This window comes from Triticum urartu, chromosome 4, assembly GCF_003073215.2.
Source record: "Triticum urartu cultivar G1812 chromosome 4, Tu2.1, whole genome shotgun sequence".
NCBI classification, from domain to species: domain Eukaryota; kingdom Viridiplantae; phylum Streptophyta; class Magnoliopsida; order Poales; family Poaceae; genus Triticum; species Triticum urartu.
In genome coordinates, this window is record NC_053025.1 from 456,458,400 (window position 1) to 456,474,543 (window position 16,144).

General features: G+C 44.1%; 2 protein-coding genes across 3 annotated transcripts; one reads left to right on the forward strand and one right to left on the reverse strand.

Moving 5' to 3' along the window:
- The first annotated feature begins 507 nt into the window (after nucleotides 1-507).
- On the forward strand, nucleotides 508-2,647 carry LOC125552031 (DNA topoisomerase 6 subunit A3). The gene is made up of 2 exons (XM_048715481.1): nucleotides 508-1,977; nucleotides 2,376-2,647. Exon 1 carries the CDS (start codon nucleotides 634-636, stop codon nucleotides 1,957-1,959), a length of 1,326 nt encoding a protein of 441 aa, XP_048571438.1. The 5' UTR covers nucleotides 508-633; the 3' UTR covers nucleotides 1,960-1,977; nucleotides 2,376-2,647.
- Nucleotides 2,648-6,491: 3,844 nt separating this feature from the next.
- LOC125552036 (pentatricopeptide repeat-containing protein At5g02830, chloroplastic) lies at nucleotides 6,492-14,918 on the reverse strand. 2 transcript variants are annotated; one of them, XM_048715485.1, is made up of 12 exons: nucleotides 14,196-14,918; nucleotides 12,740-12,827; nucleotides 12,328-12,532; nucleotides 11,707-11,814; nucleotides 10,215-10,379; nucleotides 9,576-10,133; nucleotides 9,002-9,067; nucleotides 8,816-8,896; nucleotides 8,390-8,487; nucleotides 7,498-7,708; nucleotides 7,201-7,261; nucleotides 6,492-7,100 (listed from the first exon to the last, which is right to left on the reverse strand). In XM_048715485.1, the coding sequence occupies exons 1-12, from the start codon at nucleotides 14,788-14,790 to the stop codon at nucleotides 6,817-6,819; spliced, it is 2,520 nt and encodes an 839-aa protein (XP_048571442.1). In that variant the 5' UTR covers nucleotides 14,791-14,918; the 3' UTR covers nucleotides 6,492-6,816. The 2 variants fall into 2 exon arrangements, with proteins under 2 accessions (XP_048571442.1, XP_048571443.1); XM_048715486.1 differs by having other exon boundaries at nucleotides 6,492-7,094; nucleotides 14,196-14,916.
- Nucleotides 14,919-16,144: the final 1,226 nt, after the last annotated feature.

Below are 16,144 nucleotides of genomic sequence, written 5' to 3' on the forward strand. Positions count from 1 at the left end.
AGAAGGGAAGCACGAGCTCCTCAGATATACAAATGCCACAAACATTTGCATGAATCTTGCGTATATGAACATTTTAGATGCCTAAAAAATTCAAATTCTTTGGTATCTTCTACTCCCTCTGTAAACTACTTCCTCCGTTCCTAAATACTTGTCTTTCTAAGCATTTCAACAAGTGACTACATACGGAGCAAAATGAGTGAATCTACACTCTAAAATATGTCTACATACATTCGTATGTAGTAGTCATTTGAAATGTCTAGAAAGACAAATATTTAGGAACGGAGGGAGTAATATAAAAGCGTTTAGATTGAATTTATTGTTCAGGCCGGGTGTAGATGGACAGTGAGTAAAAAAACTTCACGGAGACAGTTGTTTTTTTTAACCTTCACGGAGACATCTGGCGGCTGGCGCACAAGAAAAAAAACGTCAGCGAGACGTGTTGCTGGGCCGAGCTACTACGGGCTTCGTGGGCCGCGCGCTTGGCGCATAGGGTAGGTGCGGAGTGCGGACCGTCTCCGTCCCTCCCATGCTCACCAAAGCCTCAGCCACACTCCAGTTCGAATCCCGCCGCCGTCTCCGCCGTAGTGCCCCCCACCCCTCCTCCCCGGTGATTCCGCCTCCAGATCTCTCCACATGTCGGAGAGGAAGCGCCGGGCGGGGGCAGATGCGGCCGCGGGGGGCTCGACCTCGAAGAAACCGCGCGGCGCCTCGGCCGCCGCATCCTACGCCCAATCCCTCCGCTCGAAGCTCCGCCCGGACGCCTCCATCCTCGCCTCCCTCCGCGCCCTCGCCTCCGCCGCCTCCAAATCCAAGCCCGCGGCCGCGTCCTCAGCCGGCGCGAAAGCCCTCTCCGAGGACGACCCGGCATCCGCCTCCTCCAACTACATCGTGGTCGCCGACCAGGACACCACCTCCGTCACCTCCCGCATCAACCGCCTCGTCCTCTCCGTCGCGCGGAGCATCCTGGCTGGCCGCGGCTTCTCCTTCGCCGTCCCCTCCCGCGCCTCCTCGAACCAGGTATACCTCCCGGACCTCGACCGCATCGTGCTCCTCCGCCGCGAGTCCGCGAGGCCCTTCGCCAACGTCGCCACCGCGCGCAAGGCCACCGTCACCGCGCGCGTCCTCTCCCTCGTCCACGCCGTCCTGCGCAGGGGCATCCACGTCACCAAGAGGGATCTCTTCTACACCGACGTGAAGCTCTTCGGCGACCAGTCCCAGTCGGACGCCATCCTCGATGACGTCTCCTGCATGCTTGGATGCACCCGCTCGTCGCTCCATGTCGTCGCCTCTGAGAAGGGCGTTGTGGTTGGCCGCCTCACTTTTGCTGATGACGGCGACGTCATTGACTGCACGAGAATGGGCGTCGGCGGTAAGGCCATCCCGCCCAACATCGACAGGGTGTCAGGCATTGAGAGCGACGCTCTGTTCATCTTGCTTGTGGAGAAAGATGCTGCTTTCATGCGCCTCGCTGAGGACCGGTTCTACAACCGTTTTCCGTGCATCATATTGACAGCAAAGGGACAGCCGGATGTTGCCACCAGGTTGTTCTTGCGCCGGCTTAAGGTAGAGCTGAAGCTGCCGGTACTCGCATTGGTGGACTCTGATCCATATGGGCTGAAGATCTTGTCCGTGTATATGTGCGGCTCCAAGAACATGTCGTATGACAGTGCCAATCTGACAACGCCAGATATCAAGTGGCTTGGCGTGCGGCCAAGTGATCTGGACAAGTACAGGGTACCGGAGCAGTGCCGGCTTCCCATGACTGATCACGATATCAAGGTAGGAAAAGAGATGCTAGAGGAAGACTTCGTAAAGCAAAATGAAGGGTGGGTCAAGGAGTTGGAGACGATGTTGCGAACAAAACAAAAGGCTGAGATTCAGGCTCTCAGCTCCTTTGGGTTCCAGTACCTGACTGAGGTATATCTACCCCTCAAGCTGCAGCAGGAGGACTGGATTTGAGATCTCTTCTGATGGCAGGTGAATAGATGATCGTGTTGCTCTTTATCTTTGTGTTCATGTTGAGTTTGGTTGGTTTCATTACTGATCCAATACATTCTCATCTTCTTGATGCATTTTACCAAGGACATAAGCCTTATGCAAGTTAGTATAAAAATGTTATCATCTGTGACTGGGAATTACTCCCTCTGTCCCGTAATATACGAGTGTTTTTTACACTAATATAAAAGTGTTTTTTACACTACACTAGTGTCAAAAACGTCTTATATTATGGGACGGAGAGAGTAGTATTCAGTGTACCTTGGCATTACATAAGGGCATCCTTCCTCATGATTAGTAGACTGACAAAAGCGTAGAATATTCAATCAGGATGCACGAGTTAACCAATATTGCTACTAAACGTGGTATCATGTTTCCAGGTGCAGATGATACAGAGAAAGAGCAGCTTGATCTAGGAGCATCAATTTGACACCTGCGGGGGGCTAGCTTAAAAATACCTCATCTGTGCTGCATAACATTTGTGCGGCAGTCCCTTTGTATGATTTTATGTATTTGAAAAACTGTATGTTGTGTACTTGTGATATCTGCATTTAGAAGTATCTGCATCTGTGGAATTAGATATGACTTATGTGTATTTGAAAATTTGTATGTTGTGTTTTTCTTGTACTGCTGAAGATAGAATTTGGTGTAAGTTCTGATGCCTGTATTTAGAAGCTAGCATTCGCATCTGGAAAATCGGTTGCAAGAGATTAGAGCTACTGCCATACTTTAGTTTTTTTTTGGAAGGGATACTTATGTTTATCTGTATATCCTGCTAAAACAAAATGTAGTTTGTTTCAATATTTATCTGTGCAAACGCATGCACAGGTCAGATCACCTGAAAGCTTTGGCCTCTTTGGTTGAAACTAGCATAGCCCGTGCGACGGCACGCTGCGCCTGGTGATGCATTATATTTATACGGATCGTAAAGGCCATTGTTATATTTTTAATGATAGAATTGCATAACTAAAACCCAGAAAGAGTTCTAAAAGGTGGAAAATGAGTACATTTATTGCAGCCATGTATGATAAATACTGATCAACAGAAGTGTACACGCTACTCATAAGGTCCACTTATTGGCACATTATAGAGACCGTTCTACTTCCTCGGTCACGGTTTAGAAGGCGCGCTTGAAAATTCTCTGAAACCTAGGTGGTTATCTATTGGTTGTGAGATGGGCTAAAAAATAGCATTCACACTACGCATGCATATAGAAATAGAAAACCGGAGTACTAATTAGCTACTAGAAATAAATACAATACGCCCTAAACCTTGTTTATTGTGGAAACGCATGCAAATTTAACTGTGCCTTCTAAACTGTGACGAAGGGAGTATGGAACATACTATATACAATGATGCAACTGCATGAAAGTAAATGATTGCGGATGGCCTAATTGAGTTAAATCATCCTAGTGTAGCCTCCTGTAAGATAGTTTGTAATGAAGTAGTCAAGAGCTTTTGCAAATTCCTTTACCTGTTCAACGGGTGTCTTAGCTCCTTTTGTATGTAATGATGGGATCATCTCTATAAGGACATTGGGATACATGCGAAGAAGTGCCACGTCGGAGAAATCATTGCATATTATCACCAAGATCATTGTTTGTCTTGCAAATTCATTCTGTTGGGTACTTACTTGCTAGCGAGCCATGTTGAATTTCCATACCCGTGCGGTGGCACGCCGCGCCTATTGATACTTTATGTGAGAAATTCTATGTACAATAATATTAAACTTCATATACCAATTATTTAATTATTTTATTCACTTTTTACGTGTTCACTTCAAATTTTATATTATGGTGTATGTAAAAAAATTATATTGGTACAAATGCTATAATCTTTCATAAAGAAAATTTTTATTGAATGAAAAGAGTCAGTACATTAATTGTACATAAAGAGAATACATATTGATATTGCATGATAAATTTCTGATTCCTTGGTAATTCAAGGCATCCTTGTTTGACCGCCCATTGGTTTTGTGTTCGTAATGAAATGATAGCTGAGGAAGTTCACATCAGTAGTTAACATGATAGAGCTTGTATATGGGGCAGTTGTTCGTAAGAAAAACAGATTGTTAATGCCTTGCAATTGCTTCCGGCTTTTCACCCCGCAAGGGTCTTATTATGTAAGTTAATAGTATGTCATCCAAATTCATCATAGCTTGATGCATCCATACAATAAATATGAGAAGGGATCGTTCAGAAAAAAAATATGAGAAGGGGTTAAAACCATATCTCTAGTATTGATGCCTACATACAACAAATATGATAAGGGGGTAAACCCATATTATTTAGTCTTGATGCTTGCATAGAACAAATATTAGAAGGGAGTAAATCATGGTCATCCCAAAAACCATATCATCAAATTAACAGCAGATGCAGCAAATGACACGGGACCATGAAGAATATATCCCACACCGGAACCGCCTTGGGTTTAATGGTTGCAAATTCTTGCACCAAGGACAGATAGTAAATGTTTGCAGTAATGATGAAAGGGATACTATACCTTAAAAGCACAAAAATAAACCTGAAGCTAAATAACACCAATCAGTTAATGGCCATCTCTGAACCTTTAGTCTACAAGAAAAGGCTTCAAAATAATCGACAGAAGCAATCCCTATATGGATTATCAAGAAGAAAGAGGATCAGGAGAAACCTTGTCTTATTACATAGCAATGATAGCATCAGAATTTTGACCACTTGCAAATCTCCCTTGCTATTGAGCTGCACAAAAAATATGAGAGAGAGAGAGAGAGAGATGATCACACAAACGTGGACGTACACGAAACCTCGTCGGACCATGCAAGGGGATACAACGCGGATGGCATGCATCACGGTTTGAGTGCACTTCGTGTTCAATAGCATCACATAGCAGTGCAGTGCGCAACGCCAGGCCGTGCCTTGCTGATGGACGTTTCACGTTGAGATCCACATACTCATCCACATGCCCACAGCATCATCAGCAACAGCCGATCCTGGCTAACAACGGACCACTCCGGCTCCAGTCGCTCCTGCGCAGTGTGGCCGCCTTCGAGACCATCCTATTGTCTGCCTCCCCTCCGCCCCGACGCTACAACCTAACCCCTTGTCGGTGCCACAGAGCAACCTGCTGTCTGCTGCACCAGGAGCATCCGCCCTCGCCACTGTCACACCGCTCGCACTGGCAAGTGATCGTTATCCGGCGGTGGTGATGCCATCGTCGTTGTCATTGAGTTGTTGCCGCAGGATTTATGCTCCCCGAACAGGGCGTCCTACTACGTCCGAGCGGAGACCATGGCCCCGCCAAGGGGATACGCAAGCGTCGGCCGCCGGGACACCCGGTTTCTGCGCAGCCCATAACCAATCGACAACATCTTCGACGTAGTCACCGTCGGCCGCGGACAGCCGGTTGGACGGACTCACGGCGATGCCGGAGCCGAAGCTGTGGCTGATCCTCACCAGGCCCGCCAGCACCGCAAAGAAGGTTAGGGGAGATTACGAGGCCCGGGGCAGCAACAACGAGTTGCCGACAGCCAGGGCGCGGCGGCGGCAACGGCCGATCATCAGAGGACGAAGCATGCTCCATACATACGGGCCGAGCCGAGACAACGGTCGACGCAACAAGACAACCCCAACCACCACACCAGCCAACCAGAGCTCCCCGCGACGGAGGAGGCCGAGCAGGACGCCGCGTTCCATTACGACAGGAAGAAGGATATACCATAGAAACAGTATATGCTAACCCAAAGAAAACCTAGCACAATGATATGAGAAGAAGGACGATCTATTTATAACCCTCAGGACGTAAGCGATGGTGGTATGTGGCGAGGTTTCGAGATCAAACGACTACAGCGGCGCAAACCAGAAACAAAAAGCAGACTCTAGATCAAAACATGAAAGCGGCATCGATCAGAAAACACAAGAACCCTCCAGATCAGGTGATGGAAGCGGCACCGTTTTTCACCATAGAGCGGCAAAATCGCTAACCGCACCCAACCGCACCCAAGAATTCAGCACACAAGTTCAAAAAATTTGAAACTGAACACCGAATCCACAAAGCGTTTGTACACAGCCATTTACCAAAATAATACCATGTGCCAAGCCCAAAATTCACCATGGGTCACTTTCATCCAAGTGGATGAATGTTGGGGCAAAAACCTTGCCTGGAATAGAGGCTTGGGTATGATTTTCGTAGATTGTATGGAGGATTAGAATCTTTAGAAATTATTTCCCAATTAGTTGTTCTGATTCTTCAGAAATTATTTCTGGATTGGTTAGGATTGAATCCTATAGGAACTTTTCCTAAGGATTCCACTGTACTACATCTCATAGAAAAGTTAAGCATCCACTCAAACCTCTTGGAAAGAACCCTTTGTTTCCCAATCAAACAAACCAAAATAATGCAAGGTTGGAATAGGCATGACATTCAAATCCTGTATTTTTTTTTCCTAATGCTGTGTTTTGAGAATCCTGTGAATTAAAGAGGCCCATAAATCTGTTGTGAAAAGATGGACAAATCAGTACTGTGTCAAAATGTTTGTCATTTGATGTGGAAGATTGGCGATTACAACAATCATCTAATCACTTCAAAATTTTAACCTGGGATGCTACCCGGTTGAGGATTGACGTGGTTACATTTACAGCCCCAAATAATGTGATTTTCCATATATCTGAATATACTGGACCAAATCAGACTACATTGGCCACCAACAAATCTTTCCTTCTGGTATCGTCCTATGCCGAGTCCCGGGGACATCAGAGCAATAGCCCTATTGTTGTATGTACATCATCCATCCAGGATAGTCTTGCGGGTATAAATTGACCAAAGAAATGCCCCAAGGAGATGTCACTGTACATCCCTCGCAGATTTCCTCTTCAGCCAATGATTCAATGAGTTGACAGTTATTTTTATCATTCCCTGTGGTCTCCTAGGGCATGGGGGGGCTCTGAGTTTGGATGAAACAGGAGGACGGCTTTCTGGTCCAACGAAAACTTCAAGACCCAGTTCATCCTTCAAAACAGAAGTTATTGCATACTCGACGTCGATAGCAGTCGTTTCGACATCAGTGTATGATGTCTTCTCATGACCCGTGATGATGACCAAATCATCCTGGACTGCTCTTCCTACTCAAAAAAATAAGAATAACCAAGTAGGCTTGAATTGTCAGTAGAATATACACCATCTTGATTCTAATAGTCATACAGATAAAGTTACAGCGCTGAAGGTTACCTAAAAGATGCTTCTCTTTAATTTTGCGGAGAGTTGAGAGAACAACTATGCGAGCTTCAACCTGTGAAACATACAGTTGAGTAGATGGCTTAGAATATATTCAACTGAGCTCAAAATATGCCACTGGAGTTACTTCACTCATGGAGAATCATTTATCACTTTGATGCAAGATGACACTTCCAGTTAGTACAACAGATTGTAAGGTCTGTGGGTTGTAACTTCCTTTCTATTAATGCAAAGATTTGAAACACTAGCATATGATACATTAGTAGACAGATACTCTCAATCTCAGATTACCTTTGAAAGCCCACGAACATCAACAGTTTGGTTTTGATCAACATCTTTTTGCAAGAATCTTGCCACTTTTTCAAGAAAAAGGTTGAATGATTCATTCCTCTCATCTTTTCGATCTAAATGGTAAAAATTTCGATTCCCACCATCACTAGACAAGACTCCTTCACTCCATTCCACTATCAATTCCTTGAGATAATAGTCATATGCTTGATACCTGTCACGGGCAAAACAACAAATTTAACCCAGAAACAAAACATATACTTATATACCCTTTGCTGTGATAGTATCAGTCTATCCGCTGACAGCTTGTCGGCATGCTTCCTATCATGGAACAATAGAAGGATTATCAACAAAAAAAAATGCTCGCACGATTGCTCCTCTGTTGATATTTGTTTGTATTATTTATAAATCATAACTTCGTAACTTGAAGGAATTTCTACTATACATTATTTCTGTTATGAAAACGCTTCTATACAAAAACCTGTATATCAAATAAACCTTTTAAACCCCTTTTCTTCTAGAAAGAAGAGATTGGATTTTGTCCTTGTATGGGTGGATGCTCCTAATATCTCAACCATGAAATGTGACTCGAGATGAGCACACGCTCTCTCACCTGATTGCCTACATTTATTGCGATAGGTTAACACAATGTGTTGGATCTCAAGGCACATTTTCTCAGCACGAAATGTGACTTCAGATGCACACACATTATCACTTGATTGCTTACATTTATTGAGATAGGGTAAGAGAACGTGTGTAGATCTCAAGGCACATTTCATGGGCAGCATAGTAGACGCTTCCATCTATACAAGCACAAATTTCTAAACTAAAATAACTGGAGAAGAAAAGCAAAGGAATGCCAAAGAAACAGTATACAGAAGTTCTAGTCACATACCCTGCTTGTCTCATTTCCTGATAGATTGCCAAGCATTTCTGGATTTCCTTTAAAGATCCATATTTGGAGCGCGCTTTCAGGAGAGTTCTGTATGTCACCTGGAACATGAACTTGTACCTCAGTATCTGATGCAACCTTACATCAATGCAATTCTTGATAATTGACCATAGGAATCAAAAGTTTAATTCCTCTAATAATAACATGGATGTTCGGTGAAGAGCAGAGAGACCAGGTGCCATATGAAACTATCTAACATCAACAACTAATAGATATATAAAGAAATAAACCCAACCAGTTATAAGAAAAAAAATCTGTACTCTCAGAATATAAGAAAGAATAGTGCAAGAAAATATGCATGCATCCACAGAGTTGAGTCGTCAAATAGAACAAAATTATCCTCGATAACAATCAACAATTTAGACTCACCATATTGGGCTTCAGTTGGTGTGCTTTCATTTCTTCAAACAAGTGCAACGCCAACTTCAAATCTTTACTTTCTACACATGCCTGCAGGAAATTGACACATAAGCTTACTGGTACTATAAGCTTACAACAAACATGATGTGGTGCCCTGTATCTTAACCAAGTCAACTACATTGTCTAATGGCCAACCTTAATAGCTACAGTATATGCAGAGACATTAAGTTTTATTCCAACACGTTGCATTCTTCTGAGCGCCTGTACCCAGAAAATTAGACAACATTAGTCCACATTTAGCAAGGAAGCAACTTGTCCAAATAAACCATGAGATAACACTTGCAAATTGTCATATGATTACATAAAAACTCTTCCATGATATGCACTAATTTTAGGAACTCTTCTCTCTCTATGATTACACTATCATATACTCATACAGTAAAGTAGTATGCACTGTGATCTTAGATGGAGGAGGGACTATTCACCATCTAAACTGCAGAAAAACTGAAGACTCTTGATTGGCTGTACTAATAAATAGTTCAAAATCTTGCAGATTGTATTTTAAATTCATTATTAGTTATTGATTCTACAAGAGACGCAGTCAGCTCTATATAGTGGAATACTTCAACTAATGAAGAGACAATTTAGGTCATTAGTTGCTACAACAGGATATCAGGGAAATATCATAGCAGCATTTAGTGTGGAGTGATCATACTTCGTTCATCAGTTGCTACAACAAGACATATCAACTTAAAGCTTTAGTACTAACCTGAATAGCTCCATTCCTATTTTTAGATGTTCCATAAATATCCATCAGAATGGACCAGCTAATACGGTCAGGACAAAGACCATTCCGCTTCATTTCATTCATTACAGACTTTGCACGTTCATCATTAGTACCACATGCCATCATCAAAATGTTATAAGTTGTAACTGTTGGCCTAAATGGAACCACCAAGATAGTGCCGCCATTGGTGCCCGGATGCTCTTCACAGAATGTGAAGTTGTCTGGAAGGGATCCTTTCTGTTCAAGCGACAGAGATACCTTGATTCCAAATTCTATCCAGCTATTGAACAAGCGGAAAGCTCTATCATATTGGCATGACTTGACCAAAGCAGTAAGGATAATATTGAAGCATGGGGCAGTAGGTTGACAGCCATCCCTTATCATTTCTTCAAGGATCTCTATGGCACCATCAACCAAACCAGAATTTGCATAAGCATTGATTAATGATGACCATGTGACTAGGTTAAGACGAGCACCAACTGCCCGCATGTCATCTTTGATGTTGGAAGCCATCTTCCACATTTTTGCCTCTGCAAACACCTGAAATTCAAAGAGAAGAATTACGGGGGCATAAAAAGGAAACACATATGGACTAAGACAATAACAACAGAAGCCTCATACCTTCATCATCGTACTGTATGTAAAAACATCTAACTTTAAAATCCCATCGTGTTCCTTTTTCTTCATTTCCTCATAAATTTCTTGTGCCGTGTTGAACTCTCTAGCATTGCAACATGTCTTCAGAAGTATGTTATATGACGCCAAATCAGGATGGACACCAAGTTTCTGCAAAATGGAATATGTGGAGCATTAGGTTGCTGCACATGAGTTGTGTAATTTAATCCACCAGGACTACACTTTCTGTTAGGGTTTCTGATTTGCATGTTTGCTTCTAGATTTGAGCTGACTGTATACTTGCCACTGCAAAGATGGGAAATGAGATCGATTTGCCAGTTGCTACTCCAACAAGAGTCAACGGAGTTGGCCCGTGAAAATGACCATTTAACCTGTTAATTTTTTTCAAAAAACATAGCATTCAGGCATTTCATCAAGCAGGTGGTGCACCCAAGTTAAGATTGGGTGGGCAGCACAACTATGATGACCTTGGGTTACGGTCTTGGAGGTACCCGCCACTGCAAGGCCCTAGCTGTAAGTATGTACAGAGAGACAGACTATGCAGGTGCATTGACGAACGCTAATCAGAGCTGGTCCCGTGCCATGATGGCTCGAGGCAAGTCGGGCTGAGTTCGGTTCCACCATGCCTACTCATGCTAGCCCCTTGCACCCCAGCCCCATCTCAGGCTCTGTGCAGGGACACTGGCTGGGACTACAGCGCAAGCTCCGTATATATCCATGCGGTCACGCTCCACATCAGTCACAACTTCACCAAAACCTCCCTGCAGACACAGGATCAGGCTATCCCAGGGGCCATGGTCACAGCAGCGGCAACCTCACAGTTGCATGCACTGACATCAAAGGCGATGAAAGCAAACAGCTCATCCAGTTCTAACTTGAAAGGAAAGAAGACAGCATAACAAGGATGAAAGAAAGTACAAGGGTAGACTGGGAATTTATGGAAATTGGAGCCAACAGTGCACATCAAAAACTCATTCCCATTCTTTCCTATGGCATGACTATGGTGCCAATTAGCAAGATTTCGATGGCAAATCCCAAACCTTTATAGTGGCAAGCATGAAATTATTCAAAAAATGAAAGGTGCGACTAGACGCACGCACAATGTACACGCTTATTCTAGTGAATATAGAGTACTTGGTTTCGTGCCAATAATTGGCATGCCAATTGTTGGCAAGTTCAAAAAATTGGCTATCAATTGGTTCTTGCCCATCTCTCAAAAAAGTTACCAAGTTTTGGCAACTTTTGGTTTTGTCAAATTCTGGCAGCAAACGAATTAGCCTCATAATGCAAAACAACCTGAGCAAGCATGTAAGAACAAATAAATAGTAGCCAAAGAAATGGGGATATGATAGCCTCTAGAAGCTTCACTGGGAAAAGTGGAGTTGCAGGGAAGATTTATTATGATGTAGTGGAAACAATCGCTTGAAGCTAAATAGCCTACCTATGAACAGCAACAATAGGGTAGAAGATGCATTACTTGCATATGCTTGTAGACCGAAAAATTGTAGCTCATGCTGTGGGCATTCGCATTCATAAGGCTGTTGAAGACATGTGTATTCGGAGTAATCTTCTCAGCAAGCAGCCCCTGTGTAAGAGCCATACATATGAGTGAAGACTGAACCTGACTACCTAAAGTATAGCATTTGTTTACAAAAGTTGAGCACAAGGTAGTAGTATTTCATTAGATGCATATTGTTAATCGCAGATGTTTTTTTTCCTTCATATAATTTCCACTTTTGTTGGTTTTTATGGTCCAACTCAAGGAATATGCATAAATTTCTCTTCTGGGGAACATCTGAGGTTTCGACACAAACTGAAAAGATTAAGGAAGGGCAATTTGTTCAGAAATTTACAGGTGTACTAAAATTTCTGGTTTACCATCCTAGATAGTACAGTTTCTTTTACCAGAAATAGTACAGCTTGAAAGATATTTTTATTGATTTATGTTTAGGAGTTTCCCAATTGATGAATCATAGCGGAACTAACAGCACCTGTGATTTATGGTGCTCTGGAATGTGTTCACCTAGATCTTCATATAATTTTTCCACTTTTACCTATATGCAAGTATAAATTTGAACTGCGTTCGCTAGTCCCATACCTCAAATATGATCCGAGCCTGTACAGAAGAACCACAGTGACTACATATATCGATGATACTTCGGCACGCAAACATATTGATACCTCCCAACTGGTCCTTGAGTGCTCCAAAGACCTTTAGGGCATGTTTCAATTCCTTTCTTTTCCCAAAAGCTTCCATAGTATTGCAGAGTAGAAGTTGGGAGTGCGGAAAGATACGTGCATACCTACATGTCAAAGGCAATGCATGAGCAGGTATGAAGATACCCAAAAGAGTAGGAAAATCTAATGTATCACAAAGCGAAATTCCTGATCATCGGAAAGCATAGTTTTCAAATTGATTAACGATTTTTATAAATACAAAAATCTGCCACAAGAAAGTGTCATTGGCAAAAGTAAAACCGAATGAAGAGAAATGTAACAAGTATGATTACCTGATCGCCATATCTGGATCTCGCTTCCTGACGAATATTTTCAGTACATCCATTGGATCCACGATGCCTTTAACAAAGAATCCACAGTCTAAAAGAAAAATAACAAAGAAAAACATTAACAGCGATAACTTCAAACTAACATGAGCTTCACAAGTACATCACCATCCAAAGCATGAAATAGCAGAAATCCATAATAAGAAAACTGCATGTGAATAATGTTAAGCCCTAAGAGGAGTAATCAGCAGAACAGTGAGTGCCACACTGCCACTCCATCCGTAATTCATAGCTAAATCGTACTTACATGTAACATGTGACTAGAAAACACACAACCAACAGGCCGTGAGAGTCATATCATGTCTACACTCAGCGTGGCAGAGAATTTATGTTCCTACCCTACCAAGTTCCTTAAAAGTTCAGTAAGTAACTAAAATAGGGCCAAATTAAATACAAAGATATCTTCAACATATACATAAGAATTTATCCTCCTGCACACTGAACATTCGATGTGCGACTGCTAAATAAAACGAATAAATTGTACCTCAAGTGATGGGAAAATATATATTGATCAAGAAACATGATGCAGGACTGATGCTAGAATGAAACCACAATCCCTTGTGCTGCTACCAAGTACCAACTGGTGTTGAAAAACTCATGGATTCCAGATATTCCAGATACCAAGCTACTATAACTGTATGTTAACAAGTAATATAAACATTCATATGACAGATATCATTATATGAATCCAACAGGATGCCGTGCAGAAATAACACCACCGTCTTCAGGATTAACATCGTGAACAAAAAATAGCAACAACTCCATGATTTACGGACTGCTACTTGGCAAACAGAAACGGTACTTCTGAAACAAAACAACTATTGAGTAACCATATCAAACTGACAAGTGCAGCGTGCTGATGTAACATCTGAATCAGTCAATAAACTCGATTACATACGGTCTGTGAATGTTACTTTTTAGTCAAGGAATTAAAGCATCTAAGAGCAAAACCTACTCCCTTCTTCCATCTATATAGGGCCTAATACGTTTTTCAAGACCGCCTTTGACTATTGACAGGACTAATGGTACATGAGATGTGTATAATACAACAACAAAGCCTTTAGTCCCAAACAAGTTGGGGTAGGCACATGAGATGTATAATGTGAAAATTATATCATTGGAAGCTTCTTTCACATACGAATTTGACCGTATGTTTTGTGTAAGTTGCATGTCATATATTATTGCTCTAACATTTGGTCAAAGTTAGTCTCGAAAAAACGCATTAAGCCCTATATAGATGGAAGGAGGGAGTAACAGTAACTGTGAGGTTTCAGCCTCTGCACGAACCAATTGTAAAAGCAGGGTAAACGAGTGATGATTGGTAAGCACCAAATCCCGATCGATGTATCACCAAGCTTGATGAAACGCACAGGATAAGGAGGTTCGAGGCGACATTACTTACTAGCTAGGGCCTCGATGGCCTCCACAAACTCCGCCATGATGCGCTCGTCCAGCAGCTGCCGGCAGGCGGCCGCGACGGCGTCGGACGCATCAGCGTCGAGCATGACGGTGGCGTGGAGGCCGATGCGGTCGGCGTCGTGGAGAAACTCGAGCACGTGGGGTAGGCCGTGCTCGCGGAGCGCGGCGACGACGCCGCGCGAGAGGAGGTGCCAGTTGATGCGGGCCGCGAATCCGGCATCGCCGGAGGCCGCGCGGAGGCCCTCTGCGGCGATGAGGAAGTCGCCGAGGCGGCCGGCGCCGGCGAGGTTGGAGGCGACGCGGGAGTAGTAGTCGATGGCGGATGGGTTGCTGCCGACGTCGGAGAGCAGCGGGAGGACCTTGCCCTTGGGGCTGGAGTTAGGATTGCCGTTTGGTGTGGGAGTGGGAGTGGCGGACTGCAGGCGGCCGACGTCGGAGAGAAGGGGGAAGGCCTTGGCCTTGGGGTTGGGGTTGGGATTGGCACTGGGGGCGGAGATGGTGGTTGCCGACTGCAAGCGGCTGCGGCGGCGGCGCGGGGGAGGTGGTGGCTGTGGGGAGGAGGTCATGGCCATCCCCATGTTGACTGGTGAAGGCTGAGGAGCTGGGGGATTGGAGGTGGAAGAGCCAAGCCAGAGCAGTGTGACTTGGACGGTGGGGCTTTCATGGAGTGGCGCGGATATTTTCGTTCGGATAGGTGCTCAACACAGCACTGCCATCTCCAGTCTGCACTGCACGACGGCCTCTGAACACAACTCTGATTCCGAATGCACAAAATGCAGGCATTAGACAAAATTGACAAATATGACCTTGAGACGAAAGTTTTTTTTTTTTTGAAAAACCCGGCTGATCACCGGCTTCATTGATTTAGCAGAAAGCAGTGAAAACATGTAGATCAAGTGATCAAATGGATGAAAAGAAAAAACAACTAGCTCTTCCTTTCTTTCGGCTAATTTTCATTAAATGTGTCCCCGAACGGGGGCGCCATGCATTTGGCTTCGGCTAATCTCCACTGCTCGATGTTGTTCCTGATTGCTGAGATGACATCTTCAGCCAGGGGTGTTTTTGCCCGAAAGACGCAATGATTCCTTTCCTTCCATAATCCCCATGCTATCATGATGATAATTGATCTGACTCCGCGCCTATTGGCAGCTGCTGCCTTACTGATGATGAGATGGCAGTTCTGGGCCGAGCACAGCTGAGGTCTCACCCGTGGTGCGAGCGAGGAGCATCCAAACCAGGTGGCACATTTCCTCTAGACTTCTTGGGAGAAGCTGCAGCTCCAGATCAGATGTGTAGATGTCTCCAAATTCCTGATGCACAAGGGACAGAAGTAGTCGTTGGCCCAGCCTCTTCTCTGCAATCTATCGTTGCACCATAGGCGGTTCCTGACAAGAAGCCACATGAACATGTTGAGCTTGTTGGGAGCCCAGACCTTCCAGATAAATTTGTTGAAGTTTGAGTTTGGATCCTGCTGGCATTGCATCTGGTAAGCTGATTTAGCCGTGTATTTGCCATCGCGCGTTAGCTTCCAAGTGATCGCATCTTCTTGACCAGGGACCAGGGCTATGTGTGCCTCGTCGATCAGCCGCCACATCTGTAGGTATTATGGTGCTATTGCAGATGTGTCTCCATGTTGCAGGTCCATAATCCATTGATCGTTGGCGAGGGCAGCCCCAACCGATCTGTTTTTGCGGCGTGCGTGACTGAACAGGGCAGGGAAGGTCGCGCGCAGCGGTGCTTCGCCGATCCAGTTATCCTTCCAAAAGCTCGTCTTGTTTCCATTGCCTATGTGGACCATTGTCGCTTGGTCGAACAACGCCTAGTCTTGATCATCAGGAGGTGGATGCATGCCAACCTAAGGTTTGTCTGGCTGCACCCAAGCTAGCCATTGCCATCTTATTCTCAGAGCCCGGCTGAATTTGTTCAGATCCA